Source organism: Syngnathoides biaculeatus, chromosome 14 (genome assembly GCF_019802595.1).
Source record: "Syngnathoides biaculeatus isolate LvHL_M chromosome 14, ASM1980259v1, whole genome shotgun sequence".
NCBI classification, from domain to species: Eukaryota; Metazoa; Chordata; class Actinopteri; order Syngnathiformes; family Syngnathidae; genus Syngnathoides; species Syngnathoides biaculeatus.
In genome coordinates, this window is record NC_084653.1 from 19,994,581 (window position 1) to 20,021,932 (window position 27,352).

Consider the following 27,352-nt stretch of genomic DNA (forward strand, 5'->3'; position numbering starts at 1 on the left):
GATTTGTAGGGCAACACACTGTTGGCCGTTTCCGTTGTATCACTGATAACGCATGAGTTAGCAGGCGCATGAATTCATTTATCATCGCACACAAAAGGAATATCCCTATAATTTACGATCCCTACTTTTGACATTACTACTAAATCAGTCTGCACTGAAGCCTTTTAATACACGTATTCCTTCAATCAGCGTCTTCGACCGTTTGGACATTTTCAGTGTGTGACCTTGGCTTTTTTTTTCTTTTTTTTTTTCGTCAAAAGCATGCTGAGGGCTTGGTAGGTTGCCATGGAGATGTCGATACATTCCAGCGTTACCACTGAACGTCAAAGAAATGCGGAGCTTAGGGGCGAAAGTGTTTTTAAGCGCAATTTGTAGCCGCCGTGTCGTCGGCGAGGAGAGGGAAGGGACGGCGAGTCCCAGCAAGGTGTCGCAAAGCAGCGTAGCACATCATATTGCTTGAATTTATGCATTCTATCTTCTAAACAACAGACCCTCGCCGAAGGGCCTTTCGTGTGCCAGCTGCCTCTCTTGTTAATTCGATTCCTCACCTCATCGCCCGGGCCGGGAGCAGTTGCGACAAGCGTCCAGGCGTCGCCGTCTAGACATCCGACAAAAAAAACAAAAACAAAAAAAAAAAAGGGGGGGCTTTTCGATAACGTTTTTTTTCTGCCGGTTTTCATGCGTTCACTTGTGTTCCTGTTGGTTTGGCAAATGCAGCACAGATGATGGAAAAATGATTCATATTAGCGCTCATTACCGCTGCAGAGGAGGCCTGATGAGAGGAGACAGACATGGGAAATGATGCACGAGCGAGCCAGGTAATGAATGCAAACGCTTATGGAGCTATTCGAAAATAAATCTGGCCAATTTCCCCCCCCCCCAACCCAAAAAATAAAAAGTACAAGTCTCTCTTGCACTCTATCAAATAGCAAACAAAACTCTTGATTACATGTAATTGCTTCGCATTCAATTGGGCAATTCAGTGTTCACTTGCTATATCAACATTTTTTTGACAGTATATTTAGTGCAATATTTCCTTTTATGTGAGGAAGGAGCACCGCAGTCGCTGATACACTTTTCAGAAGTTTATTGAATGGTGGGAGAGCAGAAAATTGCATACTTATGCAGAAGCTGCTAGCCGCCGCAGCTCTTTTATGTATCGTGGATTTTCACTTTTTCCAGGTGAGATTCATGTTGTCAGAAGAATTTAAGGTGGAGGTGGGACTGCATCAGGGTTCCGCGCTGAGCCCCTTCCTGTTTGCGGTAGTAATGGATAGGCTGACAGATGAGGTGAGATTGGAATCCCGTTGGACTATGATGTTCGCAGATGATATTGTGATTTGCAGTGAAAGCAGGGAGCAGGCGGAGGAAAAATTATAAAAAAATGGAGGCACACACTGGAAAGGAGAGGAATGAAGATTAGCCGAAGTAAAACAGAATATATCTGCATGAATGGGAGGGGTGGAGGGGGAAGAGTGAGGCCGCAGGAAGAAGAGATAGCGAAGGTGGATGACATCAAATACTCGGGGTCAACAATCGAGAGCAATGGTGAGTGTGGTAAAGAAGTGAAGAAATGGGTCCAAGCTGGTTGCAACAGCTGGCGGAAGGTGTCTGGTGTTTTATGTGACAGAAGAGTATCCGCCAGGATGAAGGGCAAAGTTTAGAAAACAGTAGTGATCTACGGATTAGAGACGGTGGCTCTGAAGAGACAACAGGAAGCAGAACTTGAGGTAGCGGAAATGAAGATGATGAGGTTCTTGCTCGGAGTGATAGGATTAGAAATGAGCTTGTTAGAGGGACAGCCAAAGTTGGATGTTTTGGAGACAAGGTTAGAGAGAGCAGACTTTGATGGTTTGGACATGTCCGGAGGCGAGAGAGAAGGATGGTAAGGATGATGCTACCAAAGAAGAGAGCGAGAGGAAGACCAAAGAAAAGTTTGACGGCTGTTGTGAGGGAGGACATGAGGGCAGTGGGTGTTAGAAAGGAAGATTCACGAGATAGGCTTGGATGGAAAAAGATGACACGCTGCGGCGTCCCCAAACGGGACAAGCCGAAAGTAAAAGAAGAAGATGATTCATGTTGTGGGCGGGGCTTGTCGTGGCAAGAATCAGATTCGGAATCATCTTTATTGGCCAAGATAGGGGAGACACACAAAACACACAAAACAAAACAGTAAACTTAAATGTCATCTTTAAACAAAACAGCAGAGGTTCAACAAAATATGATCGTGAAAGTGGATCTGGAACGAATGCGCCGCGATAAACAAGCGTTTCCTGTACATGAATTGCCGTTGAAGGGACATCGTCGGCGAGAGTACTTTGAGTTTCCGAGTGAAACCGGGTTGTACTTTTAACCTGATCGGGCCATGCAGACTTTCTGAGCGTGGGTTCCCTGGTGGGCTGCTGACGGCAAAAGTGAATCTCACAATAGTCTGGGCCGTGACTGCTGGCTTCCACTTCCCTTGGTGGGGAGGGCGGCGGTGAATAGTTATCCAGAGCGTTTAGTGAGCAAAGTGTTTGCCAATGAACGTCAACATATTTGCCCATCTCATGAAATCGTGTTATCATTCCATAGCCGACTATTTGTTTCCGATAGACGGAGTTCACTCCGGGCTGATCACAGACACGCTTTCGCGCTCACACCCGTGATATATTCAGAGCGAAAATGTATTTATGGGCGATGGGAGGAAGCTGGAGTACTCGGAGAGAACCCCCAACAGCACAAGAAGAGCCTGTAGAAAGGTGTCAGTCGACACTTGTGAAACTCAAGTGGATTAATAATATGAGTCGTCATTTTCAAAGAGGTGCGCTGTCTCACCGCGTTCAGCGCTCGGAAATGCGTTGGGGAAAAAAATTAAAAAGCCTTTTTCCCCCAAAATGTTGTAACTCATAATCCTGATCGTGTACATCTGTGTACGTAACTAACAATATCAGTGAATGACGTCCACCGAGAGGAACTTATATTCCTTTTATCACATATTAATAGAGAGTATGTGCTCTCCCGGTATATGACATTATCATGCCCATAGAACTCATGCTGATTGTGCCTCAAAAAGACACATGTGAGACCTACAGTGAAAAAAATAAGTATTTGAACACCTTGCTATAGTGTAAGTTCTCCCACTTAGAAATCATGGAGGGGTCTGAAATTTTCATCGTGGGTCCATGTCCACTGTGAGAGAGATCATCTAAAAAGAAAAATCCAGAAATCACTATGTATGATTTTTTTTTTCAACCATTTGTGATACAGCTGCAAATAAGTATTTGAACACATGTCTTATCAGCTAGAATTCTGGCCCTCAAAGACTTTTAGTCCTCCTTTAAAAGTCCACCTCCACTCCATGTTTTATCCTGAATCTGCACCTGGTGTGGTCGTTAGCTACATAAAGACGCCTGTCCACCCGTTGCAATCAGGAAGACTCAAACTTGTAACATGGCCAAGACCAAAGAGCTGTCCGAAGACACCAGAGATAAAATTGTACAACTCCACAGGGCTGGAAACGGCCAAGCAGCTTGGTGGAAAAAAGGTCCACTGTTGGAGCAATCATTAGAAAATGGAAGAAGCTAAACATGATGGTCACTCTCAATCGGAGTGGAGCCCCATCCAAGATATCACTTTGTGGGGTCTCAATGGTCCTTAGAAAGGTGAGGAATCAGCCCAGGACTACACAACAGGACTTGGTCAATGACCTGAAAAGAGCTGGGACCACCGTTTCCAAGGTGACTGTTGGTAAGACACTAAGATGTCATGGTTTGAAATCATGCATGACACAGAAGGTTCCCCTGCTTAAACCAGCACATGTCAAGGCCCGTCTTAAGCTGATGAGCACGCACCAGGAAAACCAAGGAGTGGGTTCATAAGAAGAATATCAAGGTTCTGGTGTGGCCTAGCCAGTCTCCAGACCTAAACCCAATCGAAAATCTTTTTTCTCAGCGACAGCCCAGAAACCTGTCTGATCTAGAGAAGATCTGTGCGGAGGAGTGGGCCCAAATCCCCCCTGCAGTGTGTGCAAACCTGGTAAACAAGAACAGGAAACGTTTGACCTCTGTAATTTCAAACAAAGTTTACTGTACCAAATATTACCATTGGTTTTCTCAGGTGTGCAAATAGTTATTTGCAGCTGTATCACACAAATAAATTGTGGATTTTTCTTTTTAGATTATCTCTCTCACAGTGGACTTGGTCCTACTATGAAAATTTCAGACCCCTCCATGATTTCTAAGTGCGAGAACTTGCACTATAGCAGGGTGTTCAAATACTTGTTTTCTTCACGGTAATATCAGATCTCTTTCTCACTAGTACCTCCCCGAGCCAGCGAGTGAGAGAACTTGGGGCAATTGCAGCAATTTTTCCCCATCTTCGTCATCTCATGTTTGGGTTCATCCACTCGGTGACTAATTTATCCGTTCCTCGGGCCCCTGAAAGACGACGAGTGGATAATTGTGGGGGAAAAAACTAAACTTTAGATAAGATGGATAAGATGGTCCTCGAGGGCGGTGAACACGGGAGATGTGGAAATGAAACGGTTGCAAAAGCGACAGGGGGAGGGGCGCCAGGGGAGAGTGAACTTGAGGTTCTGATGCATACAGAGGGGAACTATGCTCAAAGCGTGTGTCAATTCACTCTAAATGGAAATTGGGTGTTGTGCCGTCGAATGAATGCATCGGACTTGATAAACGTGTGTGTCGACACAGCACGGGATGGTGCAAATACGGAATATATGCATTCAAATGTTTTGCCCTAAATAACCGCCTTAAAAATTGCCCAATTGCCCGCTGTTGTTTGTGGCGTGTTTGTTTACGCCACAATTTCCATCTCACAAACCGGAGCATTCATTTTTACAAAATAATTTCAGGCACACATATACTTCATACTCCATATGATATGCAGACCGGTACCATCTGATCTGGTATACACACAAACAATACTCAATATTTTTAACTTCCCAAGTCTTAGCAGAAATTACAATGTGAGCCATAAATAGCAAAAATACGTAATGAATTGTCTATAGATGCCACATGACATCAGCAAAGGACTACATGGAGCTCCTCGACTCACTTCAACGTATTTACTTGGCACCAAGATGCCACACAAGCAAGATTTTAGGGCACAGGTGTCAAACTCGAGGCCAGGGGGCCAGATTCGGCCCGCCACATGATTTTATGTAGCCCTCGAAGCCAAATCTAGAGTTTTGTTTTCCATGATTCTTATAAAAATCTGTACTGAAATTTTAAAATATCATAAAGGATCAAGTTGAGATATTACAAGCATTTTGGTGTTACCAAACATGAATAGTTGAGAAACACGTTACTCTTGATTTCCGATTTGGATTCTGGTTCATCAATTGATTATGTAAAAATGATGAGACGGTTAAACATTTTCGTTTCACATTCAAAACGGCCCTCTGGGGGAAACCCGAACTACAAGAAAAATGAGTTTGGCACGCCTGTTTTAGGAATTTGGCTTTTCACCGAATAATGGCAGCGAGTAAAAAAAATTTTTACACTGCCCAGAAAAATATTTTTTATTTTGCATCATTCGTAAACAGCTGCTTTGAATACGACTTCGCTTGTTTAATGGCTTTTAACCCCCCGTCCTCCTAACCGCAAAAGCTGCAGGATGTGCAGATTCAATGCTCGCTGAACTGAGCTCTCACGAGGTAAGCTGACATCCCGCGTTGACGTCTTTTATAGTGTTATGGTATTTTTCTCGAAAATATTGGTTAACTTCAGAATTATTCTACATTCAAGGCCTTTGACTGAAGAGGTATATAGCGGGATTAGGTGCCCTCTACCCAAACACACTCTTGCGTGCATGCATATCTTTTGGGCGATATACACTTCAAAAGAAAAGTTTGACTGACACTGTGGTTTTAATGGGTCTCACCAGCAGTTTGCCATCTGTAAGGAATACAAAGCAAAGTCATGACCTATCCTCATCAGCACTGCCATCTGCATCATAATGAGCTATTAGCAGCACTGCTATCGCCTTCTCGCCTCATACTTGCAGAGCTGAAGTCATTCAGCAATCTTGTTGTCTTCTCCCGTCACCGCGACGGCCTATTTTTAGAATTGCCCCCCCCCCCCCCCCAACTTTGTTTTATTCTTTATTTTTCCCCCACACACTCCCGTCGCGTGATGTCAAATAATGGCGCTCCCGGATTACCGGATCGGAATGTCTCGATCACATTTTCAGTGTCGACATAAGACTCATTCAACTTTTGTCAAAAAGTCCACTGAAATTGTGTCATTTGTCATATTTCTATGCAACTACGGCTACTTATATGGTTGTAGTCTGGTTAAATTTGGGCACAACCAACGATTGAAAGACCTGAAACACTGAAATAAAATAAATAAAAATGACAAATAATTAAAATAATGAATAAATAAATATAAATGATAAATACAAAATACATTTTTAAAAAAATTCTGAAACACCCTCAGGCAGACACCCCTGAAACACTAATTGTTGGTGTTCACAAAATCACAAATCACAAAAAACATTGTCTAATATCTGACTTGAAATCAATTTGAATAGATGGCACGGTGGATCAGCTGGTAAAGCGTTGGCCTCACAGTTCGGAGGACCCGGATTCGATCCCGGCACCGCCTGTGTGGAGTATGCATGTTCTCCCCGTGCCTCCGGTTTCCTCCCACATCCCCCAAAAAACATGCAAGAATAATTAATCGGACACTCTAAATTGCCCCTAGGTGTGATTGTGAGTGTGGCTGTCTCGATGTGCTCTGCGATTGGCTGGCGACCAGTTCAGGGTGTACCCCGCCTCCTGCCTGTTGACAACTGGGATAGGCTCCAGCACTTCCCGTGACCCTTGTGAGTATAAGCGGTAAAGAAAATGGATGGATGGATGGATGGATGAATTTGAATGCAGAGTCTAAATTCTCTTCAGAAGAGGTCCTGACGAAGGCATATTAATTAATATTAATAAATATGAGAAATAAATTAAAATTAAAAATAATAAATGTAAAAGCACAAGGAGAGAAAACAATTTGGACAACCCTAGCCAGAAAATCACAAATCGCCCCCCAAAAAGTTGTTGGCATTGGATCTATCCATCTATCTATCTATCTATCTCTAGCTCTACCGCTATTGCGTTGTCCATAATCGTGTCACAACGTAAGCGAGCCTTTGTTTGGGCACGTAATACGTCACATCTGCACGCCTCGGTCATGTGATTCACCAAAATAGCGGCACCCGTGAAAATTCGTAATTGCCGATGAAAATCTTCTCAAAACACCATTAGATGATGTCGGATTAACCTCAAAATTTCAAGGTACAGTACATATGTCATGAACTATCTGATACATTTTTAATTCAACGACCGGAGTTCCCCTTTAAACAATTTTAGTTTTATATGAGAGAGGATGAGCGTGTTTCCCTCATGTTTGTGAGACGTAATGCTAAATTATGTCCCTGTAGGCCCCTCATCATTTCTTTCCTTTTGGCTTCTTTCCATCTTCATGAGATGTTCATTTTCACTTTCTTAAATTATTATTATAATTTTTTTTTTTACCCCAGGTGTCCTTCTTAATCTCTACCGGAAACCTTTCCGAGGCTTTAACATGCAAGGCAACGTCACGCTGCGTACGTACGCGTGCGAAAGGTGTCGCGTTCAGGCTCAAGGGCACCCGGGAAAGCGCGCCCGTGTGCGGGGAGCCGGTCGAGCGACGTGCGCACCCTTGAAGAGGATGTGCGCCTTCTCGTGCGAGCAGGTGTTTGTGTAGGCGTTGGTGCGTGAACGCCAGGATGAACACAGAGACGCCTGAGAGAAGATGAGAAGAGATTGAGGATGGGATGAAAGATCGCTTCTTGGCAGCAGCGGCGAATCGGGCTGATTTATCTTCCCACAATGTGACTCGACGTTTGTGAGGCATAAACTTGAGATTTTAAAGGCCTTAATCAAAGACACAGAGGAAGAGATGGTGAGAGAATTGGGGGGGGGGGGGGGGGTTGGTTGGGGATGAGTGCACGGAGGATGCAGGCAGGGAAAAACAGATGAACGCTTTGAATTTAAGATGGAAATGTAATTACAGGGACTTGGCGGTATCTTTTGCTGAGCCAAAAACGGCACTGTAGCGTTTGAAGGTACAGCCTTGCTTCTGAGGGGATAAAAAAAGTCAAATTTATTTCATGAGAAACTTTTTTTAAACGATATTTTGAACAGTGGATGTATACATGTGACGGCACGGTAGCTCAGCTGTAAAGCGTTGGCCTTACATTTCTGGGGACCATGGTTCAATCCCGGCTCCGCCTGTGTGGAGTTTGCATGTTCTCCCCTGTGCCTGTGTTGGTTTTCTCCGGGCACTCCGGTTTCCTCCCACATCCCAAAAACATGCAACATTAATTGGACACTCCAAATTGCCCGTAGGTGTGATTGAGAGTGCAGCTGTTTGTCTCTATGTGCCCTGCGATTGTCTGGCAACCAGTTCAGGGTGAACCCCGCCTCCTGCCCGTTGACAGCTGGAATAGGCTCCAGCACTCCCTGTGACCCTTGTGAGGATAAGAGGTGAAGAAAATGAATGGATGGATAGGCATCCCTCAGTGTGAACTGGTCTTGGGTTATTGTTAATTTATGCACATGTGTGGGCTTAATTTTGCAGGTTGCCGTAAACGACTTCTCCATTTTTTTGTCAGTGGGGCGGCCGTGTTTTTATGCCTCAATGATGGAGTTTGCATGTTCTCCCCATGCCTGCGTGGGTTTTCTCTGGGTACTCCAGTTTCCTCCCACATCAGAGACTCTAAATTGCCCCTAAGTGTAGTTGAGAGTGCGACTGTTGTCTGTCTCTATGTGCCCTGTGGTTGACTGGCAACCAGTTCAGGCTGTACTCTGCCTTCTGCCTGTTGACAGCTGGGATGAGCTCCAGCACCCTTGTGAGGATAAGCGGCTAAGAAAATGAATGGATGTGTACTTGTGTAATTTTGCAAGCCAAGTCAGAATATTACACCCCATTTAATTCGAAGAACTGAAGAGCAACATGTAGGAAAAGAAGTGATAGAGACAGTAGAACAGGGGGAGAGAAAGATAGACTAATAATTATGATATATTACCTAATTAATAAGTGGAGCTGTATTGAGACAACCAACTTGTTTCCTTATAACCAAGCTTGATCCAGACGCATCTGTGCAATCCACGGACTGTTAGCGTCGGATGTGACATGATGTGACCAACATGGTATGTGGGACATGAAAGAGCGGAGTGTAAGGACTGCGGAGGGAACGCAATAAAACCTCGTTACACGTTTGTCTGATGAAGGTATGTGTGGGAGGGCTGCTATGTTTGGGCACATGCCTCAAGGAATCATCGTGTGGCGCCAAGTAAGAACGTCTCACTATCGGAAATGTGCAAAGTAAATACATGGCAAAGACTGCGTCACTTCTAGCATGGTTAATGACTTTGTTCTAAATATGGTCCAATTAGTGTATTTTCCGCACAATAAGGCGCACCTAAAAGCCTTTCATTTTCTCAAAAGCCGCCGGTGCGCCTTATAATCCGGTGCACCTTATATATGGATCAATATTGAGCCTTTAGTGCAGCTCCATGAATGAGAATGAGAGGGATGGAGGGGGAAGAGTGAGGCTACAGGGAGAAGAGGTCGTAAGAGTGGATGAATTCAAATATTTAGGGTCAACAATACAGAGGCAATGGTGAGTGTGGTAAGGAAATGAAGAAACGGGTCCAAGGAGGTTGGAACAGCTGGCGGAAGGTGTCTGGTGTGTTATGTGACAGAAGAGTCTCCACTACGATGAAAGGTAAAGTTTATAAAACAGTGTTGAGGCCGGCCATGATGTACGCATTACAGGCGGTGGCACTGAAGCAGAAGTGGAGGTGGCAGAAATGAAGATGTTGAGGTTCTCGCTCGGAGTGAGCAGGTGGGACAGGATTAGAAATGAGCTAATTGGAGGGACAGCCAAAGTTGGATGTTTTGGAGACAAGGTTAGAGAGAGCAGACTTCGATGGTTTGGACATGTTCAGAGGCGAGAGAGTGACTATGTTGGTGGAAGGGTGCTGAGGATGGAGCTGCCAGGCAAAAGAGCGAGAGGAAGACCAAAGAAAAGGTGGATGGATGTTGTGAGGGAGGACATGAGGACAGTTGGTGGAAGACGCACGAGATAGGCTTAGATGGAAAAAGATGACAGACTGTGGCGACCCCTAACGGGACAAGCCGAAAGGAAAAGAAGAAGAAGAAATCTGATAAGCAACATAATGATTCCTTTGACTGAATTGTGACCTTCTAGTTGTTGTTTACTTGCTCTCCCTTTAAGTTTTTATCCTGGCTTGCGAGCTTCCTCCCACATTCCAATCAAAAGTTCAGGAGACCCTAATGAGGACAAGCGTGACAGAAAAAAAGATGGATACGATCTCTTTACAGTGAGCTAATTGGAGGGACAGCCAAAGTTGGATGTTTTGGAGACAAGGTGAGAGGGAGCAGTCTTTGATGGTTTGGACATGTTCAGAGGCGAGAGAGTGACTATGTTGGTGGAAGGGTGCTGAGGATGGAGCTGCCAGGCAAAAGAGGGAGAGGAAGACCAAAAAAAAGGTTGATGGATGTTGTGAGGGAGGACATGAGGACAGTTGGTGGAAGACGCACGAGATAGTCTTAGATGGAAAAAGATGACACGCTGTGGCGACCCTTAACGGGACAAGCCGAAAGGAAAAGAAGAAGAAGTGCAGCTCCATCTAATGGATGCATAACGTAACCCCAGCCTCTACTGTAGCGTCTATTCTATGTGCCTTATAATGCAGTGTGCCTTATATTGTCATGCTCTTGGCATCATGCCCAGGCTGGGCGTGGCCAGCCAATTAGTCAGCACACACCTGCACCTAGTTTCGGCTGATTACTACTCGTACTTATAGGACCCCGATGACGTCCTGGTCGTCCGCCAGATCGTTGACGTTCATGCCCCGTTCCAGCACCCCTGTATCTCTGATCGTATTCCTCTGTGTACCGACCTCCGACCGACCCTGTAACCCTCACTCCTTTGACACTTCTGGCTTCCTTGATCGATCTCACGTGTACCGACTCCTGCCTGCCCGTTGATCTGCTCTCTACGCCCGACGTCCTGATTACCGCTGCTATACCTGACTGCCTGCCCGATCTTGGATTAATAAGCGTTTTTCCCGAATTACCTCTGCGTCTCCTGTGTACTCCTGCATTTGGGTCCTACCGCCGTTCCGATGGGTCGTGACATATATGTGAAAAAAAGTTTTAAAATAGGCTATTCATTGAAGGCGCGCCTTATAATGCGGTGCGCCTTATAGTGCATAAAGTACTTTAAACGGACCAGTATGTTATAGCTTCTGGTAATGTGTCCCACCTGCTTATCCCGGCTCGGGTCGCTGGCATCCCACCTAACTCGTAGCTGCAGGCCACATCCAAGCTAACAACCGTGCGCACGAACAGTCAAAACCACCAACAATTTCGAGTCTTCAATTAACAGTAAAGTGCATATTTTTTGTATGTGGGAGCAAACTCCGCACAGGGCGAGGACAGATTTGAACCCAAGTCCTCAGAACTGTCGAGCTAATCGTCCGCTGCACCGCAACGTTGCTAATCCAATTTACAAAATGATCTTTCTTCTCAGTCTATTCTTTTTTTTGTTCGCCTAAAGTCTATTAATAAAATAATGCCTGGTGGTTGCCAACATGCCAACAACCGAAGGAGATGAATTTTTTTTCAATGTGTCAGTGATGACGATTTTTCAGTAAATCCAATAGAGACAAACGTTCTCTACCTTCTAGTAGCTTTTTTCTTTCCGACAGTATTTCTTGCTCACCAGCTGCTTTTCAGTTGCTTGCAAGCAAGTTTTCTCTCCTTTTCCATTTGCTGCCCCCTCAACTTGCAGTTTTCTTTCCTCCCCAATCTCGCCGCCGTCCTTTTATTTCTCTTTTCAGTCCCCCGTCATTTGATTATTGTTTATGATCGCAATCGCTATATTCCGCCCTCGCCGTCGTTTCCCCCTCCCACTCGTGTTTATCCTCGCCTTGTCTCTTTGTTGATGGGGAGGCAAACAGGCAGGCAGGGCGATGGGTCATAATGATGGCGCTGGCTTCTATAAAAAGGCCGCAGACAGCTGAATCAATATCTCCTGTTGTCAAACGGCACCTTATCGAGACAAAGTGACAGACGGAGGCTATTGGCTCTCGACTGCCGCAGAGTTTTCGGTGGGCTTCGGCAATATGCTCGGTGAGTGGCGACGCGCGGATCCTGCGAGGCTTGGCCGCGGCGAGCGCTTTTGTCCGCTTCACATATTCCGTGGAGCAGAAAATCTTGTTGGACTCGTCACCGCGGCGCTTGACAAACAGCTCGGCGTTTGCCATTTAAAAGGCCGCCACAAACACACCCGTGCGCAAAAATATTTTGCAGAGTCTTGTGAATAGAACGGAGAGCTTTGTAAATTTGCTCATGGAAAGAGCGTTACATCCGTTTGGCCCGGCAAGATAATCAAAACCCGCATCTCCGACAGGCTCCGTAGTGCTTCCCTTTGAATTGGTGCGAAAACGCACACGTCTCTCTGCCGCCGGTTGGCTTTGTTGAGTCTTTCGAGGTCAGCAGTTCGCACAAAGGCCGGATATCGCGTTTGAAGGGATTTGTTGAGGGAAACCGCTGGTTCTCCGAATGTAAAAAATCATACATCTATACAACATCGGTCCTCCTTTCAGTAATGCTAATCCGACAATCAATAGAGTTTAATCTCTACGACGTTAAGAGGAAGGGACTGTCACTTACATCCTGATGTGTTCGTCGCACCTGTACCAGTTTTGAATTCAGATGTGCAACGGAATACCTCATGCCAAAACAACATCCTACTGCACATGTGTCAAACTCAAGGCCCGGGGGCCAGATCCGGTCCGCCGCATGATTTTATGTGGCCCGCGAAGGCAAATCCTGTATGTCAACGACCGTGAATCTTGTTCAAATCTGTACCAAAATGTCTAATTGTCACACCATAAACCATAATATTGAGGTATTGCAAGTGTTTTTACGTTACCAAACAGCAACAACAGTTGCTCTAGATTTCTGATTCCAAAAATAATTCATAAATTTCATGTGCCAATATGATGAGCCGATAAACCGTAACAATAAATAGTTTCACAGTCATAATGGCTCTCTGAAACCGGAACTACAATGTGGCCCACGATAAAAATTACTTTGACACCCCTGTTGGACTGTATTTTATCCCATTCATGGGCAGGGTGGCAATTTTTTTGCATTATTGAGATAAAAGGAAATCACACTTCTTTTTCGTTTAACGCATAAAACAAAGGACAAAAAAGATGCACCCTCTCACGGGAAGCATCCCAAAACTGGGACGGGTATGTGAAGTGCTACATACTAGAGATATGTTTATGAATTAATTCTTATTCTAGAACGACACTTACGCATTAATAATATTGACGGATTAGCATTTTGAAGACAAACTTGTTTGCATACTGACCTTTCACCCTTTCTTCTCTTGGAAAACGCTCCATGTGCACTTGAGGCAGCCATGTTGGGTGAGGAAGGAAAGGGAAATAACTCCGTGCTAACTTTGACCGATGAGTTATCCTCTCCTGATACCAAATTATGGCTTCAGATTAAAACACTTACATATTTTTGATATACTGAAGGATATAATGCGTGAAAATCATGATGTCCCAAAAATGGAACGCCGCCCACGAATGGGATATTATAATATGCATAACAATAGTGTACCTTCTTTTGGAACTGGTTTAAATACTGACCAAAAAGATATTTGGAATGATATTTTTTTCCACTGACGATTTAAATTATTTTTATACAATGGGAAATTGATAACATCATCATATATCATTCAGAGTATTTTATTTCCTCACTCATTCCGAACAGATAAGAGAATCAATAAGTAATCGGATCGATAAGCAGTATCGACCATGGCATGGGAATCTTTGAATTCCTAGCGATTTGCATTTACATTGAAATTACGGGTCTGCTTCTTATTTGCATCCATCCATTTTCTTTACCGCTTATCCTCACGAGGGTCGCGGGGAGTGCTGGAGCCTATCCCAGATGTCAACGGGCAGGAGACAGGCTCTTATTTGCATACTATAAAAATAATAAATCGTGGCCGTTTTGTCCTTTTTCATGAGGCGGTGTACTCGAGTCATTGTTTTACAAATTACTACCCCCGAGTCGCTAATTCCACGAGCGGCTAATTTGTTATTGTTGGCTCTTCGGAGCAGGAACTCGCGCGCGCGTACAATACCGTCTCATCTGTCCCATCTCTTGAATTATGGGTGGCATTTTGAAAGAGAATAACACAACCCACTGGACCATCTGTTTTTTTTTTTTTTTGGAAAATGTCATTGCAAATAATTGTTTCTGTTAATGCGACCACAGGAAATATGCTGACCCTCAACATTTATAGTCAGCTGGCTTTGTTCGCCATCCCCAGCTGTTGCAAGTACGGTGTGCTGTTTTTTTTTTTTTTTTTTTTTTTTTTTTTTTTTATCATTTCTGATGAGGCCACAGTTCTGTAGGCTTATCTTGACCCTTACGGAAACATTTGCCGCAGACATTCGCCAAGTTGCGAAGGAACAATTTCTTTCCCTCAAGAACAGCCCGTCTGCAGGTTAATTACTTACTGAACTGCTCGTTTGGATACAGCCAAGAGTGCACAAAAGCCAGAGTGTGTGTAATTGCTTGACAACGGCGATTGCGGCGCTGGCTCGCACAACAAGCGTCCCTGATCTCGATAAGATATTTTAACGTGTCCATTTTTTTCCCCATTTTAAATACAGTACACATTTATAAATGTTCGCAGAATGAGGACATCGTGGCAACTATTTTCAATAAAAGATAAAGTATGCTTTTACAGTAGTCCCAACATACAGTGCTCTTTTTCTGAAGAAGAATGAACATTTAATGGGAGGTGCACACATTCGTTTTTTAATTCATGTTGTCAGTCAATATCAATATATAGTCGGTTTAATTATGTTTGATAACATGATGCTACAAGCAAGATGATAGGGGTTTATACAAGTTCATTACACAAAATAAAAACCTACTATATACTATTGTCCGTGCATAAACCATCTAATCCTATCCCTCAATAATGCAGTTTGTTTGAAAAGTATAGTACTGATTTTTAATTTTGAGGTTTTCGATCTTACTCATCTGATTTCGACTTAAAAACATAACCAATAAAGTCTCATTCATCCATCGGGTTTTCGGTCTTGCTCAAGAACTTTCATTTCGGTGCATCCCTAATATAACAACAAAAGATTGTTTGGACACGTCCAGTGGAGAGAGAGAGTGAGTCTATTGGTGGAAGGATGATGAGGATGGAGCTGCCGGGCAAAAGGCCACGAAAGGAAGAAAGGAAGAAGGTTGATGGATGTAGTGAGGGAAGACCTGAGGGCAGTTTGTGTTAGAGAGGAGCATTCAGGAAATTAGATGACGATTAGATGCCGAAAGGAAAAGAAAGTTATTTGTGACTTGCAACTTTTGCCTGATAGGGTTTACCACGCCGAGTCACTCGTTGCCCAGGTGACGCAATCCACCAGTTTTTTTCCAGGCTTCGGATCGGTAGCGGCCGCATTGGTGCAGTGACCAGGAATTGTACCCAAGCCTTCTGCGGAAAAGACAGCAACATGTACCACTACAGTACCATTGGTATTTACTCCTCTGTACAGTATGTACTAGAGACCAGTCCAGAGTGTACACAGGTGTGACGATTTGAGCAGTCCCCCGTGCTGAAAAGTCCCCTTGGGATTAATGCGCATGCGCGTAGAATTTTTGGAATTTTTCTGACTTTTTCTACATCCGTGCCAGTCTGAAACTTCCCCATTCATGCTTCTTCCACGTGTTCATTTTCGCTCCCCGTGCATTTCGCCGTGGACGTCTCACAAAGCCGAACACAGCGAACGAAAGAATACTGAAACAAATGTGACCGTATTTTTTTGTTATTGTTTATTATCAACTGGAAAGCATGTTGCAGCATTGAACAAGAATCAACAGAGGATTGTTCGGGTGATGTGACACTTACTTTCACACTATCCCAAGTGTGCCTTAATGACTGAGCCCGAACAACCCTCTGTTGATTCTTGTTCAATGCTGCAACGTGCTTTCCAGTTGATAAATAACAAACAATACGTTCACATTTGTTTCTGTGTTCGGCTTTGTGAGATGCCCATAGCGCAACGCACGTGGAGCGAAAATGAACACACGGAAAAAGCTTGGATGGGGAAGTTTCAGACTGGCACGGATGTAGAAAAAGTAGAAAAATTCAAAAAATTCTACGCGCATGCGCATTAACCTCAAGAAGAACTTTTAGCAATGGGAGCGCTCAGACCGTCACACCGGCTCTCAGGTGGCATTGGCACCACATCATCCGTGATTCTAACGTGGACAAGCGTTACTGGAAATGGATTGATGAACAAACATGAATACTCGTATTTTCATAGTACTTGTGGCAGATTTGTGGAGTCCTTGAATTACCTTGCCTTGGGCGTTGAAAATGCTGTGCCATCGATTTGATAATTCATGTGCGCTCTGTTGTTAGCGATGGCACCATTCACTACCAGCCTTCCCAGTTAGCATGCATGTGAGACTTCTAAAGCCGTCCATGGCAGTGAAGGTGTTAATGGCAGCGCTTTGGGTGAGGGTAAGAAAACTGAATCCAGGCAAAATGATTGATGTCCCTTTTTATGTCGCCTCCCACAATCACATTTCGCCATGACCTTTATTGGACAACTGTCGCAATGAGTGTGTATTTGAAAGTGTCAGTCACAACGAGACACCATTTTGTCAAGCAGCTGTCTAAACTTACACTTTCAAATGTGGTCGAAAAGCATCAACAACCAGCCGCACAAATATACAAGCAGTCGCTACGCATCCTCCACTTTTTGTTCTTCATCCACTCTGCTGTCGGATGATACTGATACTCTTATTTATAATCAGAATCCTGTTTACTGGCCAAATATGTCAACAACACACAAGGATTGTGAATCCGGTAGTCGGAGCAGAGAATACTTGTGAGACATCAAATCAAGACTTTGTGGGAACAGTCATAAAGCAATCAGGGTTGCTAGTAAGCTGGCAATGATGGAACACTTTTGTATTTTTGGACAATTGTGCAAAAAATGGAGAGTCTCTAGCATTTAGAGCAATTTAAATACCTAGTTCAATGACCATTGTGCAAAGGGCGCTAGGACTTTGAGGAATGTATGCAGGTTAAAGGGACCAGTCATGCGGTAATCTGGGACAGTGTCGATTGTGCAAATGTCGCAGATATTCCTTAGTTAAATGGTTCAAATCCGACTCAGGAGCGAGAGGCTAGTAATAATTAGCAACTGATGTGGAGATGTTGCTGCTGGAATGCCTGCTAGTTTTGGTTTGTATTGTTTGGTAGAGCCTACCCAAGGGAAGGGACTGGAAGAGCTGGTGGCCAGGATGTCGAGGGTCTGATAGGATCCTACCCGCTCTTGTCCGAGTTCATGTGGCGTGGAATTCCTTGAGGGTGGCTATTGTGATGCCGACAATCCTTCCACCAGTTTTGTCTGATGCAGTTGGAGTTTTTCCTTTCTTATGAGAGCACCAAACCAGACTGTGATGGAGGTACACAGTACTCATTGGAGAACTGCTCTGTAAAACTGTTTCAGCAGCTTTTGTGACTGGGCGTCTTTCCTTAGAAGCCACAGGAGTGCATCTTCTGTTGGGCCTTTTTGGGGATGGAGTTGATGTTTGTCTCCCACTTCAGGTCAGGTTAGTGTGTTCAGCTCCAGGTTGTGTTGGCCACACCAAAGCTCCGGCTTCTCCATTTCCTGTCGATACGCAGACTCATCACCGTCTTTGATTACTGACTGTAGTGTCATCTGCAAACTTCAAGAGTTTGACAGCTGGGTGTACTGAGTTACAGTGATTTGTGTAGCGTGAGAAGATCAGCGGGACGAGGACGCAACCTTGGGGTGCCCCAGTACTGATGGTGCGTTTAGATAAGCTGGTGTCCTTCAGCCGTTTAAATTGCTGACTTTCTCTCACTGTTTTACCACTATTACTAAAGAAGCCCAAAAAATTACTATACACCTCTCACATATGATCAAGCAAAGAAGATTAAAAGGTAAAGAATCCAAAAAGTAGTCAGGGTAGAAGTCATTTCAAATCCCACAAGATGAAAATGTTTTTTGTTTTTTTTTTTTGTACCACAGAATGATAGAGATATGTGGAGAAGTGGATCTCAGGTCAATTAGAGACCTAATGCTGGGATCAGTCTTCTATCAAACTGCCATCTTTATTTTTTTTTTGTTGTTGTTGAGAAATTGGATGCTTTGATCAACATTCACTTTAAATGCCAGCGCTCTGAACAAAAAGAAAGCTCCAGGCAACAACAAAATAGATCTAGAGCCATAAAAAAGATTGTTTTTCGAAAAGAATGTATACTTTTTCAAGACAAAAAAAAACAGCATAACTTAACAGCTAATATAACTTTACTGTTATTGTCATTTCTCAGGAACAGCAATAATGCATCTGGGTCAATTTGTTGCATTATTTAAAAGTGTCAGAAAAAAAAAAGACTGATAAGCCTCGTTTTACTCTCGTTATTAACTCATTACTCACTATTTCAATCAATATTAATTGTTGATTACATTCATTAAGTTAAATGAATGCTGCTCAGTTTCGTGCTTTGGATAGCTCGGACATTTTTCATGATAGAACCGCCAGAAAGTGGCAAATGAAATGATGGATTCGGAAGCCACCGACAGACATCGCTGAAAATAAATCGCCGGCTCTGGTAATTTTGAGGAATTTGCGTTTAAAGCAGTACACCCGGAAGATACTAATTGTCACAGTGCACTGAAATGTGCAAAACGCCGAGTTCAAAACCGAAGCTTGAATCGAAAAGAGAATAAGTATCAACAATTTTGGTCTCTTGGATTTAATCAATGTTCATACCGGCGTAAAAGTTCTCCCCACCACATCTCATTCAGCCTTTGCATGCGTGTTTGGAATTGCCCTTCGGATATGTTATATTTAAACGCGTAAAATCGTCTCAGGTTTGAGAAATGACATGCTAAGTGAATCTATTTGCAGACGCGCTACACTATAAGTTAAAAAGAGGAGGCGGTGGACTGGAATAAATGCGGGATTTTTGTTTGGATTGTAGGCGTAATGACTTCAACCAAAAAAGTCAAGATGTGGCTATTTAATTTTTGCATATTAGTGTAACCGATATGACTGAGAATATCCATCCATCCATTTTCTTAGCCGCTTATCCTCACAAGGGTCGCAGAGAGTGCTGGAGCCTCCCCCAGCAGTCAACGGGCAGGGGGCGGGGTACACCCTGAACTGGTTGCCAGCCAATCGCAGGGCACATCGCGACAAACAGCCACACTCACAATCACACCTAGGGGCAATTTAAAGTGAGTGCCCAGAGAAAACCCACGCAGCCACGGGGAGAACACGCAAACTCCACACGGGCGGGGCCGGGATTGAACCCGGGTCTGGCTGAGACACCGTGCCGCGATACTGATATGTCTTGCAGGTAATTCATGTTAAAGCTTTGAGATATACAGTACATCATAAGAAGCATGAGTTGTTGGCTAAATTAATTTAAATATTGATAACATGGGTGTCAAACTCAATTTTCTCACGGGCCGCATTGTGGTTCCGGTTTCCCTCAGAGGGCCGTAATGACTGTGAAACAATACATATATTTCATCGTCTTATCGTATCAATTTATGATCTACTTTTGGAATCGGATTTCAAGGGTAATGTGTTTTTCAACTATTCATGTGTGGTAACACAAAAGTGCTTGTCATATCTCAACTTTATCGCTTATGATGCATGACAATTTGAAATTTTCTTTACAGATTTTTATAAGAATAAATGAAATTGACACTCTAGATTTGGCTTTGCGGGCTGCATAAAATCATGTGGCGGGCCGGATTTGGCCCCCGAGCCTTGAGTTTGACACCCGTCATTTAGAAGAACTGGAAAAAACAAACATATAATTCATCCATCCATTTTCTTCACCTCTTATCCTCACGAGGGTCGCGGGGAGTGCTGGAGCCTATACCAGCTATCAACGGGCAGGAAGCGGGGTACACCCTGATCTGGTTGCCAGCCAATCGCAGGGCACATTGAGATAAACAGCTGCACTCACAATCACACCTAGGGGCAATTTAGAGTGAGTGCCCAGAGAAAACCCACGCAGGCACGGGGGAGAACACGCAAACTCCACACAGGCGGGGCCGGGATTGAACCCAGGACCTCAGAACTGTGAACGCTTTCCAGCTAATCCAGCTTGCCGCCCACTGAGAATATAGAATTATTTTTTTTTTTTAAAGCAAAGTTAATAATAGCTGACCCTTAGTATTACGCATGGTGAAGTGAGTAATATAGTGATGGACTGGAGCTTGCCGAGTGACAGTACAGAGGCCCGTTGGAGAGAATGACTCATTGTCAGGCACTCGGAATAAAGCAGATGCACACAATATCGGTGAGTGGCCAGATGGCTCGACCACAAAAGCAGAACATTGGCACTATGTATATTTTTAAATGTTCTCCTGGTATAAAAAAAAAAAAAAAAAATCCATTACTGCATAATCAAGTGTGCAAATCTGGACATAAAGGCTCTGTTAGTTTTCATGATGTTACAAATGTACAGAGTAGCGCATGTTAATTTTTACCACGGAAAGTACCTGGCAACCGTGTTCTTTTCAAATGAATGTTTACATGAGTAATTGAAAGTAAATTTGCCCCATTGCTCCTTCAGCATTGCTTTTTCTGTCCTCTTTGTTGATCGTCATCTGGAACTCGCTAATGCACCTGCACATTTGAAGTTGAATTACGCGTTTGCACCGTCTCATAAATGTGGTGACTAATCAACACAATTAAAGATAATTTTCAGAAATGTCTGGCAAGGAAATATAGGAACGTTTTGAACAAGCTGGAATAAAAAAAAAGTGCAACTTTTTTAGTAACTCATTTCAGCTGAAGGGGAGTCGTTCCTTTGCTTCTTGCCCACTCAGCGGGGAAAATGTAATTTTCACTCTACTGTGACTTATTATTTTTCTCTCTGCATGTCCACCAGGTAAGCCACATATAATAGTCCATGTGCTTGATATCTTGTTATAGCGGAAAAAAGAAATAAAAAAAAAACTGCCGACAACAGCGTGACCTCATATTGAGGAAGTCAGCACAAAAAGTGGCTAAGTTTCAAGATGGCTTCTTTCTACTGCCAATCAGAGGAGATGTTTTGTTTCAAAAAACAAACGCATGCCTTTCATAAGTGTATAAAGCACATTTCTGGCAGGAAAATTGCTTGGGAAAACGCTGACTTTTAGTGTCAATTGTTTTTTGTTTTCACGGGCGAGATGGCTATAATTCAACCGAAACAATTTATCCGTTGGCATGTCTGATGTCGAGATCCCGATGCCGTTATCTGGCAGCGCTACGGTGTTTATCCCTCGTATGGATGTAGGCGGTTCACCTTCACATCAGCTTTGTGTTCTGACAGTGTCTCGGTTGTTTTGATGTGGCCCCGAGTGTGACGTGAATTTGAATGAGATGTTTTGCCCAGAGCCGTCTACCTTGGGCGGAATGGCGCACGCTGACACAGACTGATGATTTAAATCTGTTTCCGTCCACTCCCTTTTAAGCACTTAAATCACATGCACAGAGTGGCCGTTATATCCTTAAGTGCCTGGAATCAGTAGTCGTAGTCAACACAATACTGGGGAGCGATTCAAAACAAGTTCTGAGTTCCCGGAGCAAATCCGTGTAATATTTTTCTCGACTGAACGTGTTCTAGGATTTCTTACAAAAAGGAACGTCAGGAGTTAGATGCAGTGGAACGTGTCGGTCTCGACTCTGCCGAAGAATCTTGAGAACTTTAACGACTCATATGGTTAAGATGTAGTCTTATTGCTTTGCTCGTAATGTGTTGCTCCTTCGTTTTCTCAGATTCTTATGACGCCACGAACTGTGGGAGTCCTTGCAAAAAAAAAAAAAAAGTGTCTTTGCATGCCTTTCACGCCCGAGGGTTAAGTTCCAACCCAGTCAGCAGGTTTTCCAGAAGGCACAGTTGTTGTTCACCATCCTCCCCTTGCTGCAGTCTTCCTCTGCAACTGCTCTCTCTGGTCCAACAGCCACCCTCCATTGACGCTAATCAATGACTTCCGGATGAGGGCAGTCCCTAGAGCTCAAAGTACTGCTTTTCTGGACCTTACAGGTCTCCATGCATCGATTTTTCTATTTCGCTTATGGTGTTCCGGGGCCACCGGGAGTTGTAGCCTTTCCCAGCAGACTCACGGCTAAAGGCCGACAATATCCTGGACTGGTTCCTTGTCAGTCGCTGGGAACGGATAGAGACAGTCAACCATTCACACTCACATTGACGCTGTTACTGAGCTGAACGGAACCCACGTTCCCTGCACCCAAGTCACTCAAATGCATCACAACAGTATTAGTGTGTTATAGTTTTAGTCACTGAAATTGTAGTATGGAGGATCTAAAGTGTGAGTCCTTTTAAAAGGGAAATCCAGTGCTTTGCATGAACAGTGTATCCAATAGGTCATGTAATATGTACCCTAGGCCTACACGTGACATAAGTGCGAAAACAAAGGCCCCTGGGAGCTCTGGGCCGGCAGCCGCGGATGGTTCTTCGGACGGAAATGACGTGGAGTTTGACTAGTGAGCTCCGAAGGCGGGGCCGCGAGCCTAGCTTCGACATCCGGGGAGGCCGTTACCCGAGCTTCGGTGCCAGCGGAGGCCTTTAGCGTAGCATCGGCGTCTGGGGCTAACGGCCGCCGCCTGGGGCTAACGGCCGCCGCCTGGGAGCTCGGCTCGTGAGACTCCGCGTCATTCCCGTCCGAGGAACCATCCGAATATTCAACATTAATTACAACCAAAAGTTCAAATCTGTATGGAAGTATTCCTCCGTCTTCCCGATCAACCGATACTGCTATTTCTTCATCACATGAGGATAAATCCGATAAATCAGCGCTGCGCATAAATGGTGTCCCATGTAATCGAGCCTTTGTTGCGGCACAGTACATGTCACATCCGCGCACGAAGGTCATGTGACTCGTGAAAATGGCAGCGCCCCTGACAATTCGTAATTGTCGATAAAAATATTTTCAAAACACTCTTAAATGAGAGGATTTAATATCACATTGCCAAAATAGGGTACATATTACATGACCCATTTGATACACTCTTCATGTAAAGCACTGGTTTTCCACTTTAAATATATCCGAGGGCTCAAAGTAGGCAAACAACTCATTAGATTCATGCCTATGAAGGGTTCAGTCTTTAATTAAACTACCTTGTAGGTTTGGGGAAACCTGGAATAAGTTGGAATACATATAAAAAACAAAAAACAAACAGCAACAAAAAAACACTCAACAGCAGGGTGACTATCCAAACAGGAGGAGGGTCTGAGATGAGATCCAAGGTCAAGACTTAGCAAAATTGAGGCAAACATGCTAACCTCAAAATTGTCGAGATAATACATGCGCGCTTAATAACTGAGAACACAAACTTATACAAGCATTACCTTATTTCTTCAATGACTGAATTAGGAATCCTAATGACAGAATTCAGGCAAATGCAGGATGTGAGGCTCAACGAAGGTGTGCTCATTCAAATGTGGATTATTTGCCCTCCGTTAATGTCTAGTACCATTTTAGGTTATCTTTCTTTCCCTATCAAAGCACCCAGATGCTATTCCACGACTGGATTCAAAGTCTATTCAATCTCCCGCAACGCCGCCTGATGACATACCGAGCGGCTTTTCATGACAGCTTTACACGTTTTGTTCTCAAAATAACGCAACGGATATGTGACTGCAGCTCCTAAATGTTACACAATCACCTGGCCCCGAGCTGTTCGCATGATGTTGTGCGTAGACTTCAAGCCAAGTGAGGTGGAGACGAATCTCACTTTGCAGGATGAAGGGAAGGCAAACCAGCTCCCACACGGATAAAGCCAGTTGTGGTATGCGTGTACATACACACACGGGGGATTTAGGATTTTATTTTCTCTTTAGCCTTCACCTCGAAAAGCCATGTTTATATCGTGAACATCCTACTTTTAATGGACAAATAACCAGTGACCTGTACAGTGGAAGTTCAGTTTCATGGACTAAAAGAAGGGAGGGGTCAACGGGAAATCCACTAGTCCGTTAAACTGAAGCACTTTTTTGTGCCCTAAAAACACCTCGTACTGTACAAAATTGTTGGAAATACCGTAATTTCCGGCCTATAAACCCCGAATTTGTTCACACACTTTCAACCCTGCGACTTATATGGTGATGCTGCTAATTTGTGCATTTTTTTCTAACGGCCGCAAAGGGGCACTCGAGTGGAAAAGGTTAACAGTGAATATATGTGCCGAGGAAGTGATGTTTACTGGTATGTTTTTTTTTAACCGGCCCTGTTAGCCCCGTGCTAGCATTAGCATCACGCTAGAATGGTGCTGCTGTGTTACTGCCACGTCTCAATGATTTAAGGATGTTTTTTTTTAACCGGCCCTGTTAGTGCTGTGCTAGCGTGTTGCTGCTGTGTTAGTGCCGTGTCTCTGTGATTTTTACCGGTATGTTTATTTTTTTAACCGGCACTTTTAGCGGCGCGCTAACATTAGCGCCACGCCATTGTTAGGGCCGCACTACCGTTAGCGCCACACTAGCATTAGCATCACGGTAGCATGTTGCTGCTGTGTTACTGCCACATCTCACTGATTTAGGTGGTTTTTTTTTTTTTTTTTTTTTTTTTTTTTTACCAGCCCTGTTCTTGCTACGGTGTTGTTGCTATGTTAAGCTAAGCTAAGGTATTAAAACTTTGAATACTCTTCCTGTGTATTGATGTAAATATCTCATGTTTCAATGTGGGCACTTGGGGCTTTTACACCGATGCGGCTTATGTATGTACCAAACGGTATTTCCTTTACAAATGTACTGGGTGAGGCTTATAACCAGGGGCACTCTGTAGGCCGGAAATAACAGTCGATATTTAAAATATAACTTTCAAATGTTTGAAAACGTTTAAAGTTTGTTCAAATTTACCTTACAGGAGTATGGGAAGGGTGCGTTTGATTTCCAGCTGAACACGATTATCGGTCCAGTTCAATCGTGGTCCGTTAAATCAAGGTTCTTAGCATTTCATCCCCGGTGAATTTGCGGGTTTTTTTTGGGTTGTTCATTCGAGGAATGTTTGAAGGCAATAAGTGGAGAAGTTCAACCTACCTTGAATATTTGTAGTGTGGAGGACCTTGCACACAAAGACATTCACAATACACGACTAAAAACTCAAAGTGTGCAATGTGCTCTGCAGATTGGTGCAAAAGGATGTTCTGTTGCACTTGACCATATACCGGAGGTATCATCAGAAGTGTTATATACAGCTTATGCGGTGCATTACTCATATTTGCTCAGACCACAAATCTCTCCCTGGCAGAATCATTATAATGCAAATCACTGTGCATTTTATTTACAAAACCGTATGTTTGATTTCTGTTCAGTTACACTTTTTATCCAAAAAAAAAAAAAAAAAAATCAGAAGGCCCCTTTGTGTTCAGAGCATGAAACGTAAAAATAATTTGAATTAGCTTCGCAGACTGAACACTGTTTACTTGACTCAGAGACAGCCAGCGGGGACGTTCCCGGTTTTGTTCCTCCTTGGCCTCACTTGCACGGATGCTTCACTGCTAACGTGAGTGCCCTGAAGTGGGGCAAGAGGAACGCAATAATCATCAAACATCGCTGTGCATTTAGAACCTTCTGCGGTCGGATTAGAAAAAACATGCGAGCGGTAGCTTTCGGTGAAGATACCACCGCTAAAGAAATGGAAACTAAAGGGGGATGAAGGGATATAAAACTTTTTTGTTGTTGTTCCAGACAAGGTTCAGGCTACGGTGTGCCTCAGAGGACCATATACAAATGAATAAAAAGAAGAACAGAATTCGAAACAACCCAAATTATTTTTTGCTAAAGGATTAGCATTTGGGTTTGGCGTTAGCACGTTAGTGATTACAATTTTAGGTAAAAAAAAAATGCCAATATTCAACTTACCCATACATCGTGTTATATGAAATAATGTTTTGTGTCATTATCCAAGCCGCTTATCCTCACAAGGGTCGCGGGAAAGCTGTAGCTTATCCCAGCTAGCTTCGGGTGAAAGGCAGACTACACCCTGAACTGGTCGCCAGTCAGTCGCAGGGCAGGTATCGACACGCATTATTAAAAGTGAAGAAAGTTTTCAATTTTGGAACAGACGACACATGATTTGCTTTAGTGGGTCATATGAAAAGAAAAATGTCGGCTGACTGATCTGGCCTCCACGCCTTGACACCTTTGTCGCAATATTTGATATTTATAGCAAATCAGTCGTACATTTAGTTTTGGTTCGAGCAACACACATTATTCCTTGACTCTGTGATGTCATCAGACTGGGACGACCCGGGGTTGACTGCTTTTGTCAGCACGAGAGCGGCGCAGCGGTTCTTCAACTTCAGTTTCTGATCAATGAGGTAAGTCCTGACGACTTGCTCAAAGCATTACGACCTGTGTATTATTGCTGAAGGAGTTTTAATGCAGGAAACTTGTGTTGCCAGACGGGCTTGGCTGCCACGGACCCAAAAATTGTACAAAATAGCTCAGGCGATAATGATTCACTGGTTAAGTTTTGGGTGTCACTACTTTTGTCCAATATGTATTTAAACAGACACATTTGAATGTTTTTTCTTTCTTTCTTTTTTGTTTGCATGAAGTGATGGAAAGCAATTTCCACCCATGGGATGTGTTTAATAAGTGATGCAGTTATCCACTTTTCTTGTTGAGAGACAGACGTGAAACAATATCGTACTTTAAATAAAAAAAAAATGGGAGTGGACGATGCTGGAGGGAGCGTAAGATACAATGATGAAAATAAGTATTTGAACACCCTGCTATATTGCAAGTTCTCCCACTTAAAAATCATGGAGGGGTCTGAAATTTTCATCATAGGTCCATGGCCACTGTGAGAGAGATATTCTAAAAAGAAAATCCAGAAATCACAATGTATGATTTTTTTAATGATTTATTTGTGTGCTACAGCTGCAAATAAGTATTTGAACACCTGAGAAAACCAATGTTAATATTTGGCACAGTAGCCTTTGTTTGCAATTACATAGGTTTCCTGTAGTTGTTCACCAGGTTTGCACACATGGCAGGAGGCATTTTGGCCTACTCCTCCACACAGATCTTTTCTAGATCAGACAGGTTTCTTGGAAACGGTGGTTCCAGCTCTTTTCAGGTCATTGACTAAGTCCTGTCGTGTAGTCTTGGGTTGATTCCTCACCTTTCTAAGGATCATTGAGACTCCACGAGGTGATATTCT

The 27,352-nt window shown here is 43.7% G+C and overlaps 1 protein-coding gene across 1 annotated transcript in view; it reads left to right on the forward strand.

Annotated features, from left to right (window-relative positions):
• The window catches only part of stxbp5l (syntaxin binding protein 5L), a 124,932-nt gene that overhangs the window by 37,916 nt on the left and 59,664 nt on the right, over nucleotides 1–27,352 (forward strand). The window contains exon 5 of the mRNA XM_061841069.1: nucleotides 26,423–26,504. Within this exon, the coding sequence (XP_061697053.1) occupies nucleotides 26,423–26,504 (82 nt within the window). The remainder of the gene's footprint in view (nucleotides 1–26,422; nucleotides 26,505–27,352) is intronic.